Source organism: Saccostrea echinata, unplaced genomic scaffold (genome assembly GCF_033153115.1).
Source record: "Saccostrea echinata isolate AGI-Se365-2 ecotype Australia unplaced genomic scaffold, CSIRO_AGI_Sech_v1 ptg000029l, whole genome shotgun sequence".
Lineage (NCBI taxonomy): Eukaryota > Metazoa > Mollusca > Bivalvia > Ostreida > Ostreidae > Saccostrea > Saccostrea echinata.
The window spans coordinates 40,029,048-40,047,646 of NW_026889778.1; the positions used below are offsets into that span (position 1 = coordinate 40,029,048).

An 18,599-nucleotide genomic window follows, 5' to 3' on the forward strand; every position below is an offset into this window, starting at 1 on the left:
AGGCCTAATGAAGTAAGACACTTTCTTTGTAACAAAGCTAAAATTTACAGGTATATGGAACACAGCTGAATTAACATACAGAACAAACCAAAAAACTGATGTTAAAATCTTAAAGATTTTATTTGATTCAACAATGCTTTGAAAACAAAAAAAAAAAAATTCAGGTAGCACACGTATCGGACAATAATCATAATTAAGCTTCTTGTTAAAACACAATTAATCCCTGTTACAATCCTTAAAAAAGTATAATGTGCGGAAAAAAAGGGGAAGATTTCGACGACAATCCTATCAAAACAAATAAAAAGAAAAATATCTCTCACTCTTGCCTACTAGCCGATACCAGTAACAATACAAGCTAGTATATATACAGATATATAAAATTAAAAAAAAAATCTTTTACAATAACTTTTACAATTTTTGATTGTGTATTTACTGCAAAAATTATAATACATGAAGACCAACTTGACCAGAATCGATGATTAGAATCTCTAAATATATATAAATATACTCTTAGATATATATTTGAAATATTAAATCAACAGATTATTATTATCCATAAAATTAATAGTCATTTTATATATATTAACCTGCACCAAGACTTCACCATTAAACAAATAATAAAATTTTATTAAATGAAATTTTATATATTTTTGTTCAGTAGTAAATATGTAATACAGATTTTTTTGTTTATTGGTAAATACTTACAAATACAAAATGAAAGTGAACACCACAAAAAACTTATTCACAATTTTAGAAATAATATTAAAACATCTTGGAAGGTACTGTATGTCACCTAATCAAGAATATATATTCCAATTACTGTAAACAAGTGTAAAATATTCTCAGTTTTTGAACACTTACTCAGGCATATCTGAACTAACTCAAACAAGAACTGAACTACTCAAACAAGATGACCTCAATTGCATGCTTCAGCATAAGTAAGTTATACATGTACTTTAATCTCCAGTATTTGTAAAAAAAAAAAAAAATAAAAATTACAAAAAAAAAAAAAAAAAAAAAATACAACTGGAATTTTATTCCATACAATATATACCATTCTTGCATCCTTATCCAACTCTAATTAGGAATACAAGATTGAATCAAATGCATTATGCTTATATATATATATCTAACTACAACTTCAGATTAAAAATGCATATAATTTCATGTCCTGCAACATATAAATATAAAAATTAGTTACATCATCCACTATCTTTAAGGAGACAAAATTCAAAATTAAACATATTTTCTAAGATTAATAAATTTATCACTTATTATTTGAATGAGAGAAAAAAAATGTCTGACACTACAGTTACCATGTTTAGTTATAAACTGAGACAAATAGACTTTCCCATAAGTTGGCCGTAACTGAAGTTAACAAATATTAATACCCTTTATATATGAACTACTCCGACATGGACAACAGAAGGGGTAAAACATCACAAAACAAACGGTAGACTATTATGCAACACTTACAGCACCATCAACAGTGTGTGTGTATATGTGTGTGTGTCTGTTTGTATGTGTGTACTATTTAGTGCACTCAGGGTTATTTTTGCCTAGTATTATTCTCACTCTTTCACACTTACAAATAATCTTTCCCCACTTGTGATGAGGGCGAAAAATAAAACTGGGTCGAAAAATTTCCCTGGTGTACAGTACATTTTATTAACATGTTTTTGCCAGGGTTTATCTTTATTCTTTCTCAGATAGAGTACTGGCCTGCGACAATCACTCATGTATGAAATATCACTTGTTAATTCTAACAGGGAAAACTAATTCTAGAGAGTAAATAAAAACATTAAACACTTACACAGTAGCATTAAATACAGCAATACATAGAACAGTTTTACGTAACCACTCACAAAAGTAAAACACACAATGTTTCACTGCAATAAATAGCTTCATACCCTGGATGAGTTTAAAAAAAAAAAAAAGGGCAGATTATGAATCACTGATGTACATGTACGGTTAATAGTAAGCAAATTTGTTAAATATTAAATGATCCCCCCTTCTCTTCAATCCTCATTCCCCCCTCCCCCCCAAACTATTTATACTGGCAGTCATGTAAACAGGACATTTTTAATGTTGGATAAATTGAACTTGCAAATGCATACATCATGCTTTTCATGAGCTAAATGAATTCCTAGGACAGTGGGAAGCTCGAAATAATAAGTAGCCATTGTTAAGGTATTCAATAATTTAGAAGTATGTTATTTTATCAGATCTCAGAAGCACCAGTGTTAAAATATGCATAACATTGCATTCATATTGCAAGAAAGGGATAGCACCTGGATCCTAATTAATGCACCAATTGTCTTCCGTGCCTTTCATCTTTTAAAAAAAATTCCACGGGGACTTCTTGAAAGAAGGAAAGATATACAAAAAGATATACAATAACAAGAAAAGCTACAATAATAAGACAACACTGACCTTCCACAAACATTCAAAGTACACATTTTTTTTGGCCAAATAATGCTTATATTTGGCACTACAGGAAACTGGTCCTGCTTCTATGTGAAAAAGGGTGGGTAATAACATCATAATTCTAAATTTATAATTCATGTTAAAATTTATTTATGAGTGTAACACCTTTGACCTTATTAATATTTGATTGAATCAAGGTATAATTACAACAAAAATCACTCAAAACATATAAAGCAATGGAGATATATAAGACATGAATTACTTAAAATATAACAGAAAATTTACAAGTATCAACTGCATGACTATTTTTTTTACAATTAGGATTTCACAAATATGCAAAAAATGTTCACCTCTTTTCTGAACATAAATACCAATAATTTACTACCACCGGTTTTTCTCAGAACAGATGTGCATGTGTGACCCACAATAGTACCTGCTGCTTCTTTACATATAACCAAATATAGAACTGAAATATATACTTAAAATATAATGATGAATATGTCTGATGTTCCCCTACTGGAATACCATAACTTTAAAGATACTAACAATATACCCATGTAGTATATATTAAACAAGAATAAAGCATATGTATATATATTACAACAACAATTATAACACTTTTAAAATATATATAACCTTTTTTTTCATTAAAAAAAAATGCAGTAAAACTATTGTTTTTTCCAATGTTAACAGGGATTTGATATGCATTCATAGTTGAAATTTTTTTTAATATAATTAATTTCAAGACAAATAATAATTTTTTCCCCATGCAAATTCAAGAGGGAGTCCATTCAAGTATAGACAGGAAGTGAAATTCTAGCCCCCCACCCCTTTTTAAATTAGTTTAATAATTTAGGTTAAATTTGTATGCTCTAATACCTGACTTTCCAAAGCACATTTCATTTAAGTGGATTGAAATGCCCTAATCAGATGATGTGTATTTCTTCCTATTTTTCCTTAAACAAATTTGAATGAAAGCATTATAATTTTCAAGAGAGAACATAGGGAAGATAACTCTTATTTTCTGGTTTAAATTCATTCATATTACATTAATAAATAGAATGCATTTTGTTATGATTTGCTCATCAATAGAAAATTTAAAATTCCACTTTTTTTAACATTGTTTCACCAGCATTATTGCAAAACAAAAGTTTTTGAGTTCCTCCATTCCAAGAAATATCTGATTTTAAATATACACCCTCTTAGATCTGTTCGTTTATAGTTTTCTGAACTACTGTATCACAAATGTGTTTGAAAACAGAGATGAATACATGCACTATGATTTTTAAAAATTTGATGTTCAATATTCATAATCTATTTCTTCAACAAAACGATGGAAACAACATTTCTTTTCTTGGAAAAAACAACAAAAATAACAACAAACAAGGGGATGACTAGATATCTGTTGGACTTCTATGAAAAATCCTTTTGAAGGGTTACCATGGAAATCAAACAAAGCAAATTTAAACAAAAAATATTTCAAAAAAATCGAAAACAAATACATAGTACTTCATTCATCATTAAAATTCAACATCTATAATGCAGGATCCTTACATTGTATCATCCAATTCATTTTAAACCATTTTTTTACGAAAATGCCACTTTTGCTAATGACCCTGATATCCTATGCCCTTGACATCCTGACCCCTGTTTAATGATCAATGGCTGCATCATCTTCTGTGTCGTCAGGCTGATCTTCTGTGAAGGCTTGGACGATGTCGGATTGCTGGCGGTGGTATTTTTTGATCTTGTCCACAGGTTTGGGGTCAAGGTCAATGATCACCACAGAGAACTGATACTTCCTGCCACAGCTGTCCGTTAGCACCATGTCCTCATTCTCACTAGATAAAAACAGAAATCAGAGTTACCAATGATGAGCCGAATTTAAGTAGAAAAAATAGAGAGTGTCCAACAAATATCAATTTAGCAAGAGTTACTTCCCACTGGTTGCAATATTGGAGGTCAACATGCCCAGATTCCTTCATCATTTTAATAAACTTGTTTGTACTGGCCATTGAGGTGTATAACACTTACTTTTTCTGAAGAATATACATTTAAAGTCTCCTTTAATTCCTAATTTTCATAAAGATTTCCCCCCCTATATTCCTGCCACATTTTAATTTGGTTCATCAAAAAAGAAAATTCACTGGGTTGACCTCCAAAATGGACTAAGTCAAAGGGAAGCTATGAAAACTACCTATAATACTTTGTGAAACAGTTTTAAGAACTTCACTCAAGATAAAATATTACATGTACTTTATCCCTGAGAAGAGCTTGGGCAAGGCTATAAAAGATGAATGATATCCGAGTCACTTACATATTCATGTTTGGAGAGATCTGCTGCATAGCCACCATTATAGAACAGTCCTGGGCAGTCTTAGATATGTTGTGTCTCTTTACCTTCAATACAAAGTACTCAATAGACAAAGTACTCAAAAGACAAAGTACTCAATAGACAAAGTACTCAATAGACAAAGAACCCAATAGACAAAGTACTCAATAGACAAAGTACTCAACAGACAAAGCACTCAATAGACAAAGTAATCAATAGACAAAGTACTCAGTAGACATGTGATCCATGAGTAAGAAACCAACATTTACAATCATTTTAAGGTATTGTTAAAGAAAAGGTCTCATTCTAAAAGATAATTCATTTACTTCAATATTCATGTAATTTGTTCATTTATTGGTAGCAGGTATCCACTAAATCCATGAAAATTGAACTCCTATGAAATAATACGAGTCTTTAGTATATCTTACGAAAAAATGAAGACAAAACAGAAATTTCTTGGAAAATATGGTTGATATAGAGTTCTTCTAACATTTCTATACAAAGATATTTCCTAATCTTTGCCATCATTATATCATAAACTTCTAATTAATTACATTAAAATCACTGCTTTTGTCTAGACTGTTAGCAAGCATCAATTTTTAATTCTGTAGATTAAAATTCTTCCACCACATATTTTATCAGGAGCATGTTTACCTGACTGACAGCATACTCTATACTCTCTGTGTCTGCATGGCTCTGTGGGTCCTCTAAACATGGGGTCAACCAAGACTCGGAAGTGAACGGCCCATACAGATTCCATTGGGCACTGAAAAGTGAACCACAATTGTTTAATTACATTAATTATTGCAACAAATCAGAATTATCGTTAACTTATGATTTTTTTTTTTTAAGATATGTGCATAAAATGCTAGGTTCTACAAAAGTAAACCTACTTTTCTTTATTCAAGTCTAACCTTCATGAGTTTATAGTGCAGTTTGTAATTGCAAAAATTAAATCATATCTGTATATTGATAGCAAAGACAACATGGCACAGGGAAATCACAGAAAGAGAACTTTTGAAAAATTGTCTAAAAAAAATGATAAAAAGAAAGAAAGAAAGAAAATTAGTCCAAAAAGGCAGTTGCTTTGCATTATTTAAGAAAAACTTAAGTAAAGATTCAACTTTCACCCCACCAGTACAGACATCACTGTTTTTAAGTTGTTACCTTTCTTCAGGGTGGTTGTACACATACTCCTTCACCCTGACATACAGGGGGTGGATCTCCTCAATGTCCAGCTGGTCAAGCATCTGGACATGGAGGACTCGCTCCAGAACACAACTATGGGGTAGACTGTTTGGCTCTATAACAGAGTGATCAAATTTTTTAAGGATATTTTTAAAGCACATTCAAATATTCAGATTTAAAAAATTCTAGGAAAGAGTGAATAATCCTGTCAAAATTGGTAAACTATCATCTTTGCACAATTATATGTTAGGTACACTGCTGTTAAAGAAAAGGACTCTCCATATACAGTGTGACCCTTAATGTCTATTTGAGGGGGTAAAGTCCCTTTTCTACAACTGAATTTCCTTTAAAAATATTCCAAGAGTTCATCATTTACAGAGTGGTGCGGGGGCATTTATTTGCTCTAACCAAGGATTTATCAATTTAACCTTAAAACAGCAATTTGAAAAAAAAAAAGATCTGACATATCTTGCAAACAATTCAACTATTTTATTCTTTTAAAGGGAAGCTCGTAAAGTAATGCTGTTCAATGCATATTCAACTGATGAGCTCACTGAATGACTGCAGAGAAAAACTTCAAATATCTTCCCCAATATCTATCAAATATCTTCCCATGTGGATATCTGAAACTCTTGAATGAGATTTTTGGCAAAGTTTATCATGCAATTGGAGATTAGAGAGTAAACTCCTCTATGAAAAACAGTGGCACAAATTCAACTCACGTTAAAGTTTCGTTATGCATTTATAAATCATATTTTGCCTCCCATTTCATAGTATAGCCCTACCAGAACTTGCATTATGGTTTGTCTTGAACGAACTGTTCTGACAATGCTGACTATAAATAGGAGACTTTTTGCGGGAGAGACTTGGCGAGTCTTTAGCTTGACGATTACTGGCCCTCAGGACTGCGTGACTAGATCGATGAGATTCCAGTTTTTTTGGCACATACAGTAAAGCATCAATGATCAAATCGACAAATGTCTGCACTTCCCTGAAATGTTAAATATCAACCATAAATGTCAACGTCAATGTGTTAAGGCAATTAATGAGGCTCAAGAAAAAAAATTCTAAACATGAAAAGAATGTCATTTGCTACAAGTAGTTTGGTGGAATATCACAATATCATATATTTTTTTAATCTAAAGTACATCTTAAAAGCCATATTAAAAGTAAAATGTATAAATGCCAGGTGTTCCTTTCAACTCTCTACCTCAGTAATACAGTTGTTGAGAGTGCTCATATTACTAACAAAGGGCTGCAATTTTTTTTTTTAAGCAATATGAGCTGCAACTTTGATGTCTTAAATTTTTGTTGCAATATTGCAAATAACTAGTTCAATGACAGAAAAAAAGAATGTTTATAAACTTCTATTGTTTTTATTTGCAATGGAAGAACTAATTTTAAGCCTTGATTGAAGCAAAATTACATTATTGTCGTCCTGTACTATATTGATTTCTTATACAATACTATACATTCCATTGTGCAGAAATCTTTCTTATGAAACAATTTAATACTTTATTTTAGTCTAATTGATCATAAAGGTTTAATTTACATAGATTTATCATAACAGCACATTTTAACAGCAAAATAAAATTCTCGAAAATGCAGCTCATATTGCTTTAATTAATTTTCACTCAAAGTGCTATTTTTGCTAAATCATGCATTCAAAAAGTTTTAATCCCCCTCATCTACAAACTCTCCTTCATTTTCAATTTTAATAGGTGTATTATACCTCCTTAAATCTTTACAATCTCATTACATGTACTTATTTCCAAAAATTTTACTCATCTTGGCAGTTTTCAGCCAAACACTGAGTTATCTCCCTTCTACTTTTAACTTACACGTGTTTTCTCATTCCATTTTTCAACCCATTCACTGAATCTCCGAAAAACTGCTGTAGGATTTTACCTAGGTCACCTTTAGAAAATTCACTGTATACCTCAATTCCATTCTACAAGTGGAAAAACAATATATATTTCAAGAAATATTAACTTAAGTTTGTGTTCAAAAGAATTTTTTTCATTATCTGTTAAATAACTAGAATAAATTGAGAACTGACAACCTTGTAAATCACCTATAACAAGACACAGTAATATAAGTGGGGACTTTCAATACAATTCTATCAGATATCTTTGTTAAAATCATTTATTATTGGTTTGATGAATATTAAAAATATTTTCCCCATAATTAACAAAAGAAAAAAAATTAAACATGCAAACACACCAAAAAAACATATATATCCGCATAATTTAGACACCTGTCCAATTTGCTTTATTTTTAATGGGCACAAGTATTATATCATAACAATTTTAATAACTACGATCTGTCTGTCAACATGATGTCAAAGACCTGATGCATTCTGTCACAACAAACATGATTTAGACTCAAGCCTGGCACGTTATTGAAACATATCCCCGTGTAATGGTTACAGAGTAATATTTCAGGAAAGTGTACCCAATGGTACACTCCCTTTGTTGAAACACCCATTAAATTCGTCTGCAGAATTTAATTTCATCAGGAGAAATACGGAGTGCCCCTATATTGTTCGGATTTAAATCAATAAAATGTTCATTATTTGTCTGTTAAATTAATTTTTTTAGAATTCATTTTGAGTGATAAACATAAAGTGTGAGAATATGTTAAGATTTGATTTAATACCTTCACATGCATTTAAATAAAACCTAACCAAAGTGTGACTCAAAATAATAAAAGTATTTGTGCAGGTTTTATTACTAAACACATCTTCATATTCTTTAATACTTCTTTTTTTCCAAGGTTAAAAAAATACTAGATTATATTTGTTTTTAATATACAAATCAATTTCAGAAGACAAATTTTACTGTGAATCTATATCCCCTAATTAAGCCATAATGTTTTGCATTTGGTCGATCTATATCAAATCATGACTTTTTTTAAAAATACAAGGTATCAAAATATTCATGGTGTGTGAGTTATTAACAGTTCTTTTTTAAATTTAATACTAATATGAATATAATAAATCATTTCATTTTTTTTAAAGGGGGGGGGGAGGATCATATACAGCATGATTTGCAGGGCTCTCAATTGTCCATTATAATAATGGGGACTGCTAAACAGCCCTTTTCCCAATTAATGCAAAAAAGAAACCTTTCTTCCAAAGTGAATAGTGTTATTTTCTTAATTAGTAATGATAAAGATATCAATTCATCTGAGTTCTTCTGCATGTTAAATTTCCCCCCAAAATGCCATTCATTTTTAATCCCCCCCCCCCCCCCCCCCCCCCCCCCCCGACCTGCTCTTTGAAGGCAAGGAGGCATGATGTATTTATTTATCTCCTATCTTCTTTATTCAAAAAAAAAAAAAAAAAAAAAATTTCCAAGGTTGAAGTCAATTTCTGGAATCAGTCTAATTTGCAGCAAATGTTTATATGGTATAAATTTTCTTTTAATTTCCTGTAAATTGATCAGTTTTCATTAAAGCCACAAAACTTCTCCAAGAGATTATTACAATGTTCATGTACTACAGATTTGATTCATTGAATATGTGACAAAGCTTGATTCACAGTATGCATAAAGGACAGAATTGATGAGCTACTACTTCTGGTTTGTTGATGGAATATTCTATGTAAAAAGCTTCATTATCTGTGTTACCTGACAGATTTTCAGGTTGTTCTGGGGAGTTACACACAGACCATGGAGGGCATGTCTCATTCTAGCACGATTCCTGAAAAATGAAAAAAATATGAATGTGATTAACATTTATCATAAGAACTGTCCTGCCACTCCACCTACAAAACAGCTTTAAATCACCTGTTAATCAGAGATAACAGATGACAGTTTTATCCTTAGCAGAAAACCACTCATCTTTTTTTTTTTTTTAATTTATTTAGTTATTTTTTCTTTATTTATATAGTTTATAATAAGAGTTATGCCCCTTAGACCACTAATAGCAAAACGTATGACTTTTCAGTAATCTACAATTAATTTGTTACCACTGAAAAAATTGACAAGTATAAATTTCCCAAAATAAATTTCACATTATTTCATTCTATTGATCAATATAATCAGTTTTGCATCATTCATTTAGAATGTTCCTGAATTGCCTTATCAATGCAATACCAGGTTATGTATAGGGCAATGCAGTCATCCCTATATTTAGACCTACATTTTTTTTCACTTTATTTCAATATGAAATCTATAAGCTAATACCTCTCAATTAAGATTCGTTTATTACAATTTACAAGCCATCAAATTAATATATTTCCTCCCAAATGGGAAAAAAGTGCAATTTAATTTGTCTCAATTTAATGGCAAAACTTATAGTCATAATTGCATGGTTGCCTATCGGAGAAATTGAGTATATTGTACATACGGTTGTAAAATATTTATTTTGGTCATACTAATAAGTTGTGTAATTATAAGAGATCAACTGACATGTAGTTCCTGACATGCTTGGCACTTCAAGATTATATATTATATATATGTAGGCCTTCCTTCCTCATATAAAATCCCCATTACTTAAAATAGACTGCAACATACTGTATGACACCACGCAAAGAAATTTCCAAGGTTATCTATTTAAAAGGTCCAGTAATATCATAGGCCTTTAGATCATTTTAATTTGACTGCCAAAGTGATGGTATATTTTTTTTATACCCCCAAGTTTGACAGTTGAATTAAATTGATCTAAAGGCCTGTGGCTATTACTATATAATATTGTAACATAATAGTCACTATCAATAGCAACATAGTGAAAAAATCTAGGGGAGAGAGAGAGAGAGAGAGAGAGAGAGAGAGGTGTTAAACAAATGTTTAGCTCAAGAAAGCTATGTACAAAATTTTCTTCATTCATTTTATACAGTATAAAGGCTACATAAGAAGTTCACCTCCAAGTGAAGAAATTAATTCCTGCTAATGAACAAGTAGCAAATTAAAGGACTATTTAATAAGTTAATTTAAAAGATTGAGTCTTAAAAAATCATTCAAGCCACATGACACCATTCTATATAGTATGTGTAAGTAACATGAAATCAGTGTGCAATGTCATGTCTGAAATCAGAAATCAAATATAATCATAGAACATCTTTCTAGATAACAGAACAGTACTAGCGACCTGGCTTGTTCACACAAGTTTTCACACTACACTCTAACTGCTGGTAGATTTCACGTGCACAGATAGGCACGTTTTACAAAACAACAACCAAATAATTCTTTTAAAAATAAGGAAAAAAGGGCATGGACAGCTAATAACCAAGCTCAGGGGTATTTAATGGTTCTCTGCAAGAAAGAGATGCCAAACGATGATATGCGACTAACCTACAATGTAGTTATTATAATAATCAATAAACAGGCAATTAACTCAATTGTTTCCATTTATTTTATTTTTCTTCTTCTTCAAACTCCTTTACCCCTCACTTCAAACAAGTATCTTTTTTTCTTTTCAGAGGTTCTCTTGCACTAAGCTTAAAATCACTACATAATAGTACAAAAATATTTCTAACAGTGTGTACATGTAGCACTCTTAATAACCAACCAAATAGAATCTTGTATATCAATTCATATGTCATGCACCAGTGTAAAAATACCATAAAATTTTAAGGAAGTCCATAATACATTTCAAGCCTTTTTATCTAATTAAATCAAGGAAAATCATAAAAATGCATTCCATGTGTGATAATTAGTGTAATATCATTTCAATCATATCCATATATCAATAATGCCTAGAATAAATTTATGACTGGACGTGAACGTGAAACAAAATTTAAGTTGCTAATTTCAGGGAAAAAAGAGAGACCCCAAACTGTCAAAGCTTTGTCAAGGTTCACCATTAAATTTGAAGCTAGGGCAACTTCAAAATGTCTGCCCAACTTCCTTTTGTGCTGAAAGTCAGGCACTGCTGTTTTCGCATTGAATTACAATGCACAATAATAATTTGAGGCCAAATTAACATATAATTAGGCTGACGTCAAAAGCAAGCATTCATTAACGGGCCCATTAAGAGCAGCTTGACGGATGTAATTGTCTACAAAACGCATACCAAAGGAAGATTTCTAATGAGGTAATTTACTTCAGTTTCCCAAAACTTCTTGATGTTAATTAAACAGAATTCAAATAAACGAGTTTGATAACAAGTTAGCTGCTAGAGCTCAGCTCAGCTCAGCATTCTGGAATTAGGATTATACATGAATTGACAAATCTGCGCTTTTTCTATTCCTAAATAATCTTTTAATAACATTAAACATGTCCCATGAACTGTGTTGATGCAGGTACTGTTCTTCTAAGGAATATGTTCATCACATATGATTACTGTCTAACTTTGAGCCTAATTCTTATAAGCTTTTATAACATGCCTACCCCATATTAGTTTTCCCACTGTTTTCTCACGTACATCTCAATAATTTTTTTTTGTGCGTCTGCATTCATAAGATTTAAGCAGATAAACTAACTGAACCAATTAACTTAAATTCCTAAGGATACAAACAAAGAACATATGCTTATCTATCCTTTTCCTAAGCACTTTTATTTTTTTTTAAATTTATATAGTCTTTCTCTCTCTCTCTCATATTAACCCCTTTCTTTTCCAAATATTTTTTTCTCTCTAGAAAATTAAATTGATCCCTTAAACAGCAAGTGCCTCAACAACAGAGCCGCAAACAGTTATTTTTAGAACACACTGAAACTGGAAAATCAGCCAACAGCTGTTGACATGCTTGAAAGGGCACAGTGAAAACATGCCCCAGATAATGGGAGGCCCCCAAGTGGGGGAGAAAATGTGATTTTTCCCACAGCCTGAACAAAGGAACAAAGAATGAAGTGTGAAATTAAAGAGGGTCCCAGTGTCATACTTGAGAGAATGCATATTTAAATGTTGAGTGGAAATACATTAAGTTACTGTACCAAAATTTTAGAGAGAGAGAGAGAGAGGAAAAAACATCTGCAAAGCATTTAATTACAGCTTGATCAGGCTTTAGGTGCTTGTTCAGCGATTTTCTGTATGCATCTTCCCTAAAGTCCAAACAAGTCTGTTTGTAGATAATGTATCTGTACAAACAAAATGCTGCAACATTGTGTCACAGTCCACATTATATTAAATCACCACAAAGTAGTTTATTGTATATCAGTATAATCCTGATGACATTTTTTAAATCCTTCAAAACAAGAGATTATGTTATTAAAATCTGATTTTCACTCCAACTGGCAATAAACATGACCTCATTTCCAAGTTTGGAGCAAATAGCCAAGTAATCCTCTTATTAAAACATATCCTTTTAATTATTGAACAATTTACATGAAATGTGAAAATAGGAGTATTATGAGTGTTGAATTATGCTGCTCTGCATGACATCAGACATCACTGTTCTAGCATATCAACCAACTGAAGAGGATTGGGGTGTGGGGGGTGTGGAGTGGGGTAGGTGAGGTTATAATTAACAGTCTTCTGATTGATTTAGAAAAGGGAAGGAGGAGATCCCCTGAGACCAACACTTTTGCCAAAGTCTCAATTTGTACATATTACAGAGAATATCATGGTAATAAAATTTCAGTAAATAGTGGTTCCATTTTAAGATTCTCACCGATTACATATTTTCTAACACTGTGGGTTTTTTTTAGTGAGATGAGAAAAGTGGTAGAGGTGGACCCCCCCCAACACACTAATAAATTATGGACTTTGACCAACACCCATATTTCTAGATCCACCACTCGATTTGTCTTATACATTTATATACTGCACAGTCCAACCACTCTGATCATTGGGCTCACGCACAAAATTATTTATGAATTATATTTTTATCCTGTCCATGGCAAGTTAATTTACCAAGAAATAAAAAAAAATGGGTCAATCACAATGTTAAGATTGAACTTGTCCCATTCCTAGTTTGTAAAAGTCATGTCTAAGGTTAATCAAGATTTCAAAAATATTACAATAATGGCCAAATTATTACACCTACTCAAAAAATATATATACTCTCTCCTCCCAAGAGCAAGTATAAATATTAAAATTCAATGCCCCTTCTGCCTGACATAAATCTACCAGTTCATTAACACAATGTCTTAACAGCCTTATATATGGCTACATTTACATATCAACTAACCACTCTATATCTGATAATGGGTAAACACCACTTCCTGCCCTTGGAATATAATGGACCCTAAGAGATAATATAACCTTAACAAATCAATATTCATCAATGCTTAGATCAGCTGATTTCTCAGATCTATATTATACCACAGGAACATATTGATCTGGTGTCAATTTCTGACGTCAGTTTCCCCATCTGTATAAATCAACCCCTTAATGGAGCAAATTGTAACAAGGTTTCATTAAGCCCTCTCTGGTGGATCAGTCAATACACATTGTTGACATCATCCAATCAGAATAGAACTTATAGATAGTAATTAACAAACCAACTATTTATACTGGAAACGGCACTGAGCCACAGAAAATTGGAACCGAATATGGTGTTGACCTAAACAACCAAGCACCCAATTAATCCATGTTACACCAACAGCAAGACTTCTTGTGTTACCTCAAACGACACCTGTACTAATCTGCACCTGGCTACCTTTATATGCAACACTTGCCGAAACGTAAGCTTAGGGCCCATTTTATGTAAGTTTCAAGGTGGCCAATACACAAAATGCACTCAGGGGCCTGTAACTCTTGTCCAGGTCATGTCCAGGGGGGTCATGTGATATTTAGAGGTACAGTCAGCTACGTTTTATGTACAGATGCATCAAGATTTGATGGCAATACAAACTGGACGTATGGTCTGCCCTGGCAGTCATATCTATCTTAGTAGGTATTGAGTGGTCCTGGCTATGCATTTAATACTACAAACTGATGTATAGCCCAGTTAATACTACATAAATATGAAGTAATAGTTAATACATCATACAGACTTCATGGCTCCAGAAACTAATTTGAATCAGACTTTAAATTTACTTAACTGCATTGAGAGTTTCTATATTAATATATTTACGTAGACATGAGAATTTTAATTTCGTATACTTTCAGAAATTTAACAAATAAAAGGTACAACGTGAATTAAGTACATATACATGAATATAATGAACCAGACACCAAAAAACAATTTAATGATATACAATTTTGATCAAATATGAACCTGCATCAATTATCATGTCTAGTATCAATATTAAATCACAAGCTTTTATCTATTGGATATTCTAGACTTCCATTATGACTCAGAATAGAATCATTCTAAAACCTTAGGCCACTAGTGGGAAAAACATGATAATATGAAATTAAAACCTAACTGCAGGTGCTTAATTATTCATTCATGAAATAACATATACCCCTTAATGAATTAATAATGGTTATACATGTAGCTAATGAAGAGAAAAGGTAGCCTATCAAATAATTTACTGCAAAAAAAAAAATCACTTTCACATGACATAAATGAAGACCTCCCTTAGTTTTATTCTGTTTTTGTATTGCAAAAGTACTTCTAGAAAGTTCATTATTAAAAAAGGCCTTTCGTATTTGCATAACAGATGTAATTTTTAGGGGCCCCGAGGAGGTGATTATCTAAACAGGGTCACGTAAATAAGATCTGTTTTTGGTCTACTTAAGTAGATGACACATTTAATCCATGTTATTACATTTTTTTTACTTTCTAAAATACATCTAGTCTAAATAACATCGTTGCAGGAAAGTTTTGTTCAAACTTCATGCACACATCAGAATTGACTTTCAGTATGATGAGCATCCCATTAGATTCCCCTAATTATAATTTCTACATTTTAAGGTATATCTGTTTTCATTGATAAGAAATGTTACTTCTGTAAAATGATTCTGGTATTTCACATAAACACCATCTGTCACTAAGCAATTACCATACACCTGACCCTTATCATTCGTCCAAACAAACCCAATATTCAGGTACCCTAGCCTTCCCGAAGAATAACCGTAATGAATTCAAAATGAGCCATGCCCCCTGAAAATTACTTTCTAGTCCCAAGTGCCGTACCACACGTGCAATAACGCAGTCTCATAATGTTGGGAAACTCTAACAAAGAGGGCCATTGATTGATTTATCACTCGACTGTCAATTTGTGCCAGGACAAGGAAATCCCGTCAACGGTGAGTTTGCGACATCATTGTCGAAGGCCCACCAGCTGTCGTCTCGCGGACCATTGTTGGGCTGACGGCTCGCATGTTGGATCCTGGTGACAACCCACAGCCTTTGTTACCAAAAAGAAAAAAGATAATCGGCCCTGGCACTTACCCTGAGAACAGATCCAGTGGACAATAGAGGCTGGTCTTGGTCCATCGCCCCTCTTTGGCCTGTAAAAATATAATTAGCAAAGGTTTAAATCTCGGTCAGATTTATTTTGTGGCCTTCCCCTTCAAATTCAAACAAACATTACCCTGACCGAAACATTGTGTGAAAAGTTGTTTATCGTATGATAAAAAAGTAAAGATGTTTGTGATTCATTGTTGCACAATTTGTAAGAAAATTCACTATGATGTTAAAAATTTAGAGAATTTAAAACTTTGACACTGCATGTAGAAGTTTGGCTATAAATAGAATGAATTATATATGAGGACATGCAATTCATTAGGTCTGTCACAATAATAACTCATTAATTAATTAAGGCATATTACAAAAGTCTTCATTTGCATAAAGTGACATTTCCTTTCAAGCAACATAATACAGTGAAAATGGGCCCAACCATTTGCAGCTAGTTTCCACAAAAAACCTGGAGAACTCTAGTTCATAGTACGGCAGTTTGATGACCACAGGCAGTACATATATAAAACTAAACAAGGATATTTTTTCTGCTTTTTTTTCCCCTCTTTATGTGTAGAAATGGTCTGTAAATATCATTTGGGGACCAGTACTAAGAAATATGGGGTCATCACTGGAGGCTTTCGCTCAATGAACCATGAACTCTGACCAAGACAGATGATATCAGATATATACTTGCTCTTATAGGTGTAATTGTCTGTAACCTAGTATCTTCAACTTCTCATAAAGAAAATATGAACTTCATTTTCATGTACTCTAAGCCAGCTTTGATGAGATCTTTTGAAAGAGGAGAAAATATACCCTCCTAAGAATAAGTAGGCAAGGCAGCCATTCCTTAACAATATTTCAATAGCTGTAAACCTCAACTTATACAAACTTGATTTGTGTTGCACATATCATTGATACCCCCCCCCCCCCCCCCCACCCACCCACAAAGTAAAAAACTAAAACCATGCACTCCCTAAACTGGGAAAACTTGGCTGACAAATGATCTCCAGTATAATGTTCCTAACAAACTTTTCCAAATAAATATTTAATTTCCTGCTAACTCAAACACAGGTCACTTTTCATGGAAGCTGTTTTGCCTATAACAGCTGACTAAACATTGTCTATCCTCTAACCTTTTACTGTCAGTACAAGCCACAGACCTGGACAGTTCTACAGTGTACAATGACCTTACCATCACCCTTCATAGAGGAACTAACATGAGAAACTCTAACATGTGGACAATTTCCTAAGGACTGACTGATCATTTGCTGATCATTTGGTAGCTATTGACTCAAGGTTTTGAAAAAGTAAGGGTTGACACTATAAAATATGTGTGCATATGTAAAGCAGGGGAGGGGGGGATACTTAGTCATCATTTAAATGAACCAATACCATTAGTAGGGAGTCTTAATTGACAGTGAAATCCCTAAATTATGTTATCATGGTTATAGAGATAAATTTCATGTATATCCAGAATAAAAACCATGCATTCAATTTTAGGTCTTTATAAAGAATTTAGTAACAATCAAATCTGGTAGAATTTTAAAAACTTTTTATCTGAAAAAAAAAAAAAACAAAACGAAATCCTTGTATTAATCATTAACCTCTTTCCCCTAAATATAATTCATACAATATGGTAATCATGACACTTAATTGAACCAGAAAACTCTATTGTGTTACAAAGTCTGTTTACAACTCCAAGAACACCAAAACAACATCCACATAGGTGAATGCTTGTCCTTCACCTTGGCAAGGAAGAATAAATGATTTAATTAAAAAAAAAATACATATTGACTTTATTTCCTTTTCTCCTGTTCAGAATTGCACAAGATAACTAAAACACATTTTATTTCATTGATTAGTAATTATCAAAATAATTGGTTGCTTTTTTTTGTTCAAATAATACCGGTAATTATTTTGCTCTTTTACGAAATTTTATTACTGTAACAAATTTTTTTCCCCTAAGACAAAATATGTGAAAAGTCAACCTGTTTTCATTGTTTAAATTTAAAATTTTGACAAATCCTTATTTATCAACAGCAACTCACAGAATTTGTCGTGTATTTTTTTTTATCTCATTTGTTCAAATCCCATATATATCAAAGTCATCTACCACAAGATGAGGAAAGAAGACCCTTAATCAATTAATCTCTTGAGCCACATTAATATACATGTATTCAGCACTATATTTTTAAAATTCAACATAAATACTATATCTTTTGTCTTCAAAATTAATGAGACATCTAAATTCCATTTCGTAACGTAAGCCATATTTCATAATAAGCATCGCTTCAATTAGAAACTTCCATACCTGTTCTAATTAATTATAAAACCACCAAATGCGTTTTAAATTTTTTTTTATCTTTCTCTTTACCTATGCGAGTGGGTCAGTTCACGTAAAACGTTAAAATGAAA

General features: G+C 32.1%; 1 protein-coding gene across 1 annotated transcript in view; it reads right to left on the reverse strand.

The window, feature by feature from the left end:
- Positions 1-2,022: 2,022 nt before the first annotated feature.
- The window catches only part of LOC133195933 (inositol-pentakisphosphate 2-kinase-like), a 39,609-nt gene continuing 23,032 nt past the window's right edge, over positions 2,023-18,599 (reverse strand). Inside the window, exons 7-14 of the mRNA XM_061331916.1 lie at positions 16,173-16,231; positions 9,577-9,649; positions 7,789-7,898; positions 6,733-6,938; positions 5,927-6,062; positions 5,414-5,525; positions 4,745-4,827; positions 2,023-4,268 (exon numbers count right to left, since the gene is read on the reverse strand). Coding sequence (XP_061187900.1) covers positions 4,079-4,268; positions 4,745-4,827; positions 5,414-5,525; positions 5,927-6,062; positions 6,733-6,938; positions 7,789-7,898; positions 9,577-9,649; positions 16,173-16,231 — 969 coding nt within the window. The 3' untranslated portion in view covers positions 2,023-4,078. The remainder of the gene's footprint in view (positions 4,269-4,744; positions 4,828-5,413; positions 5,526-5,926; positions 6,063-6,732; positions 6,939-7,788; positions 7,899-9,576; positions 9,650-16,172; positions 16,232-18,599) is intronic.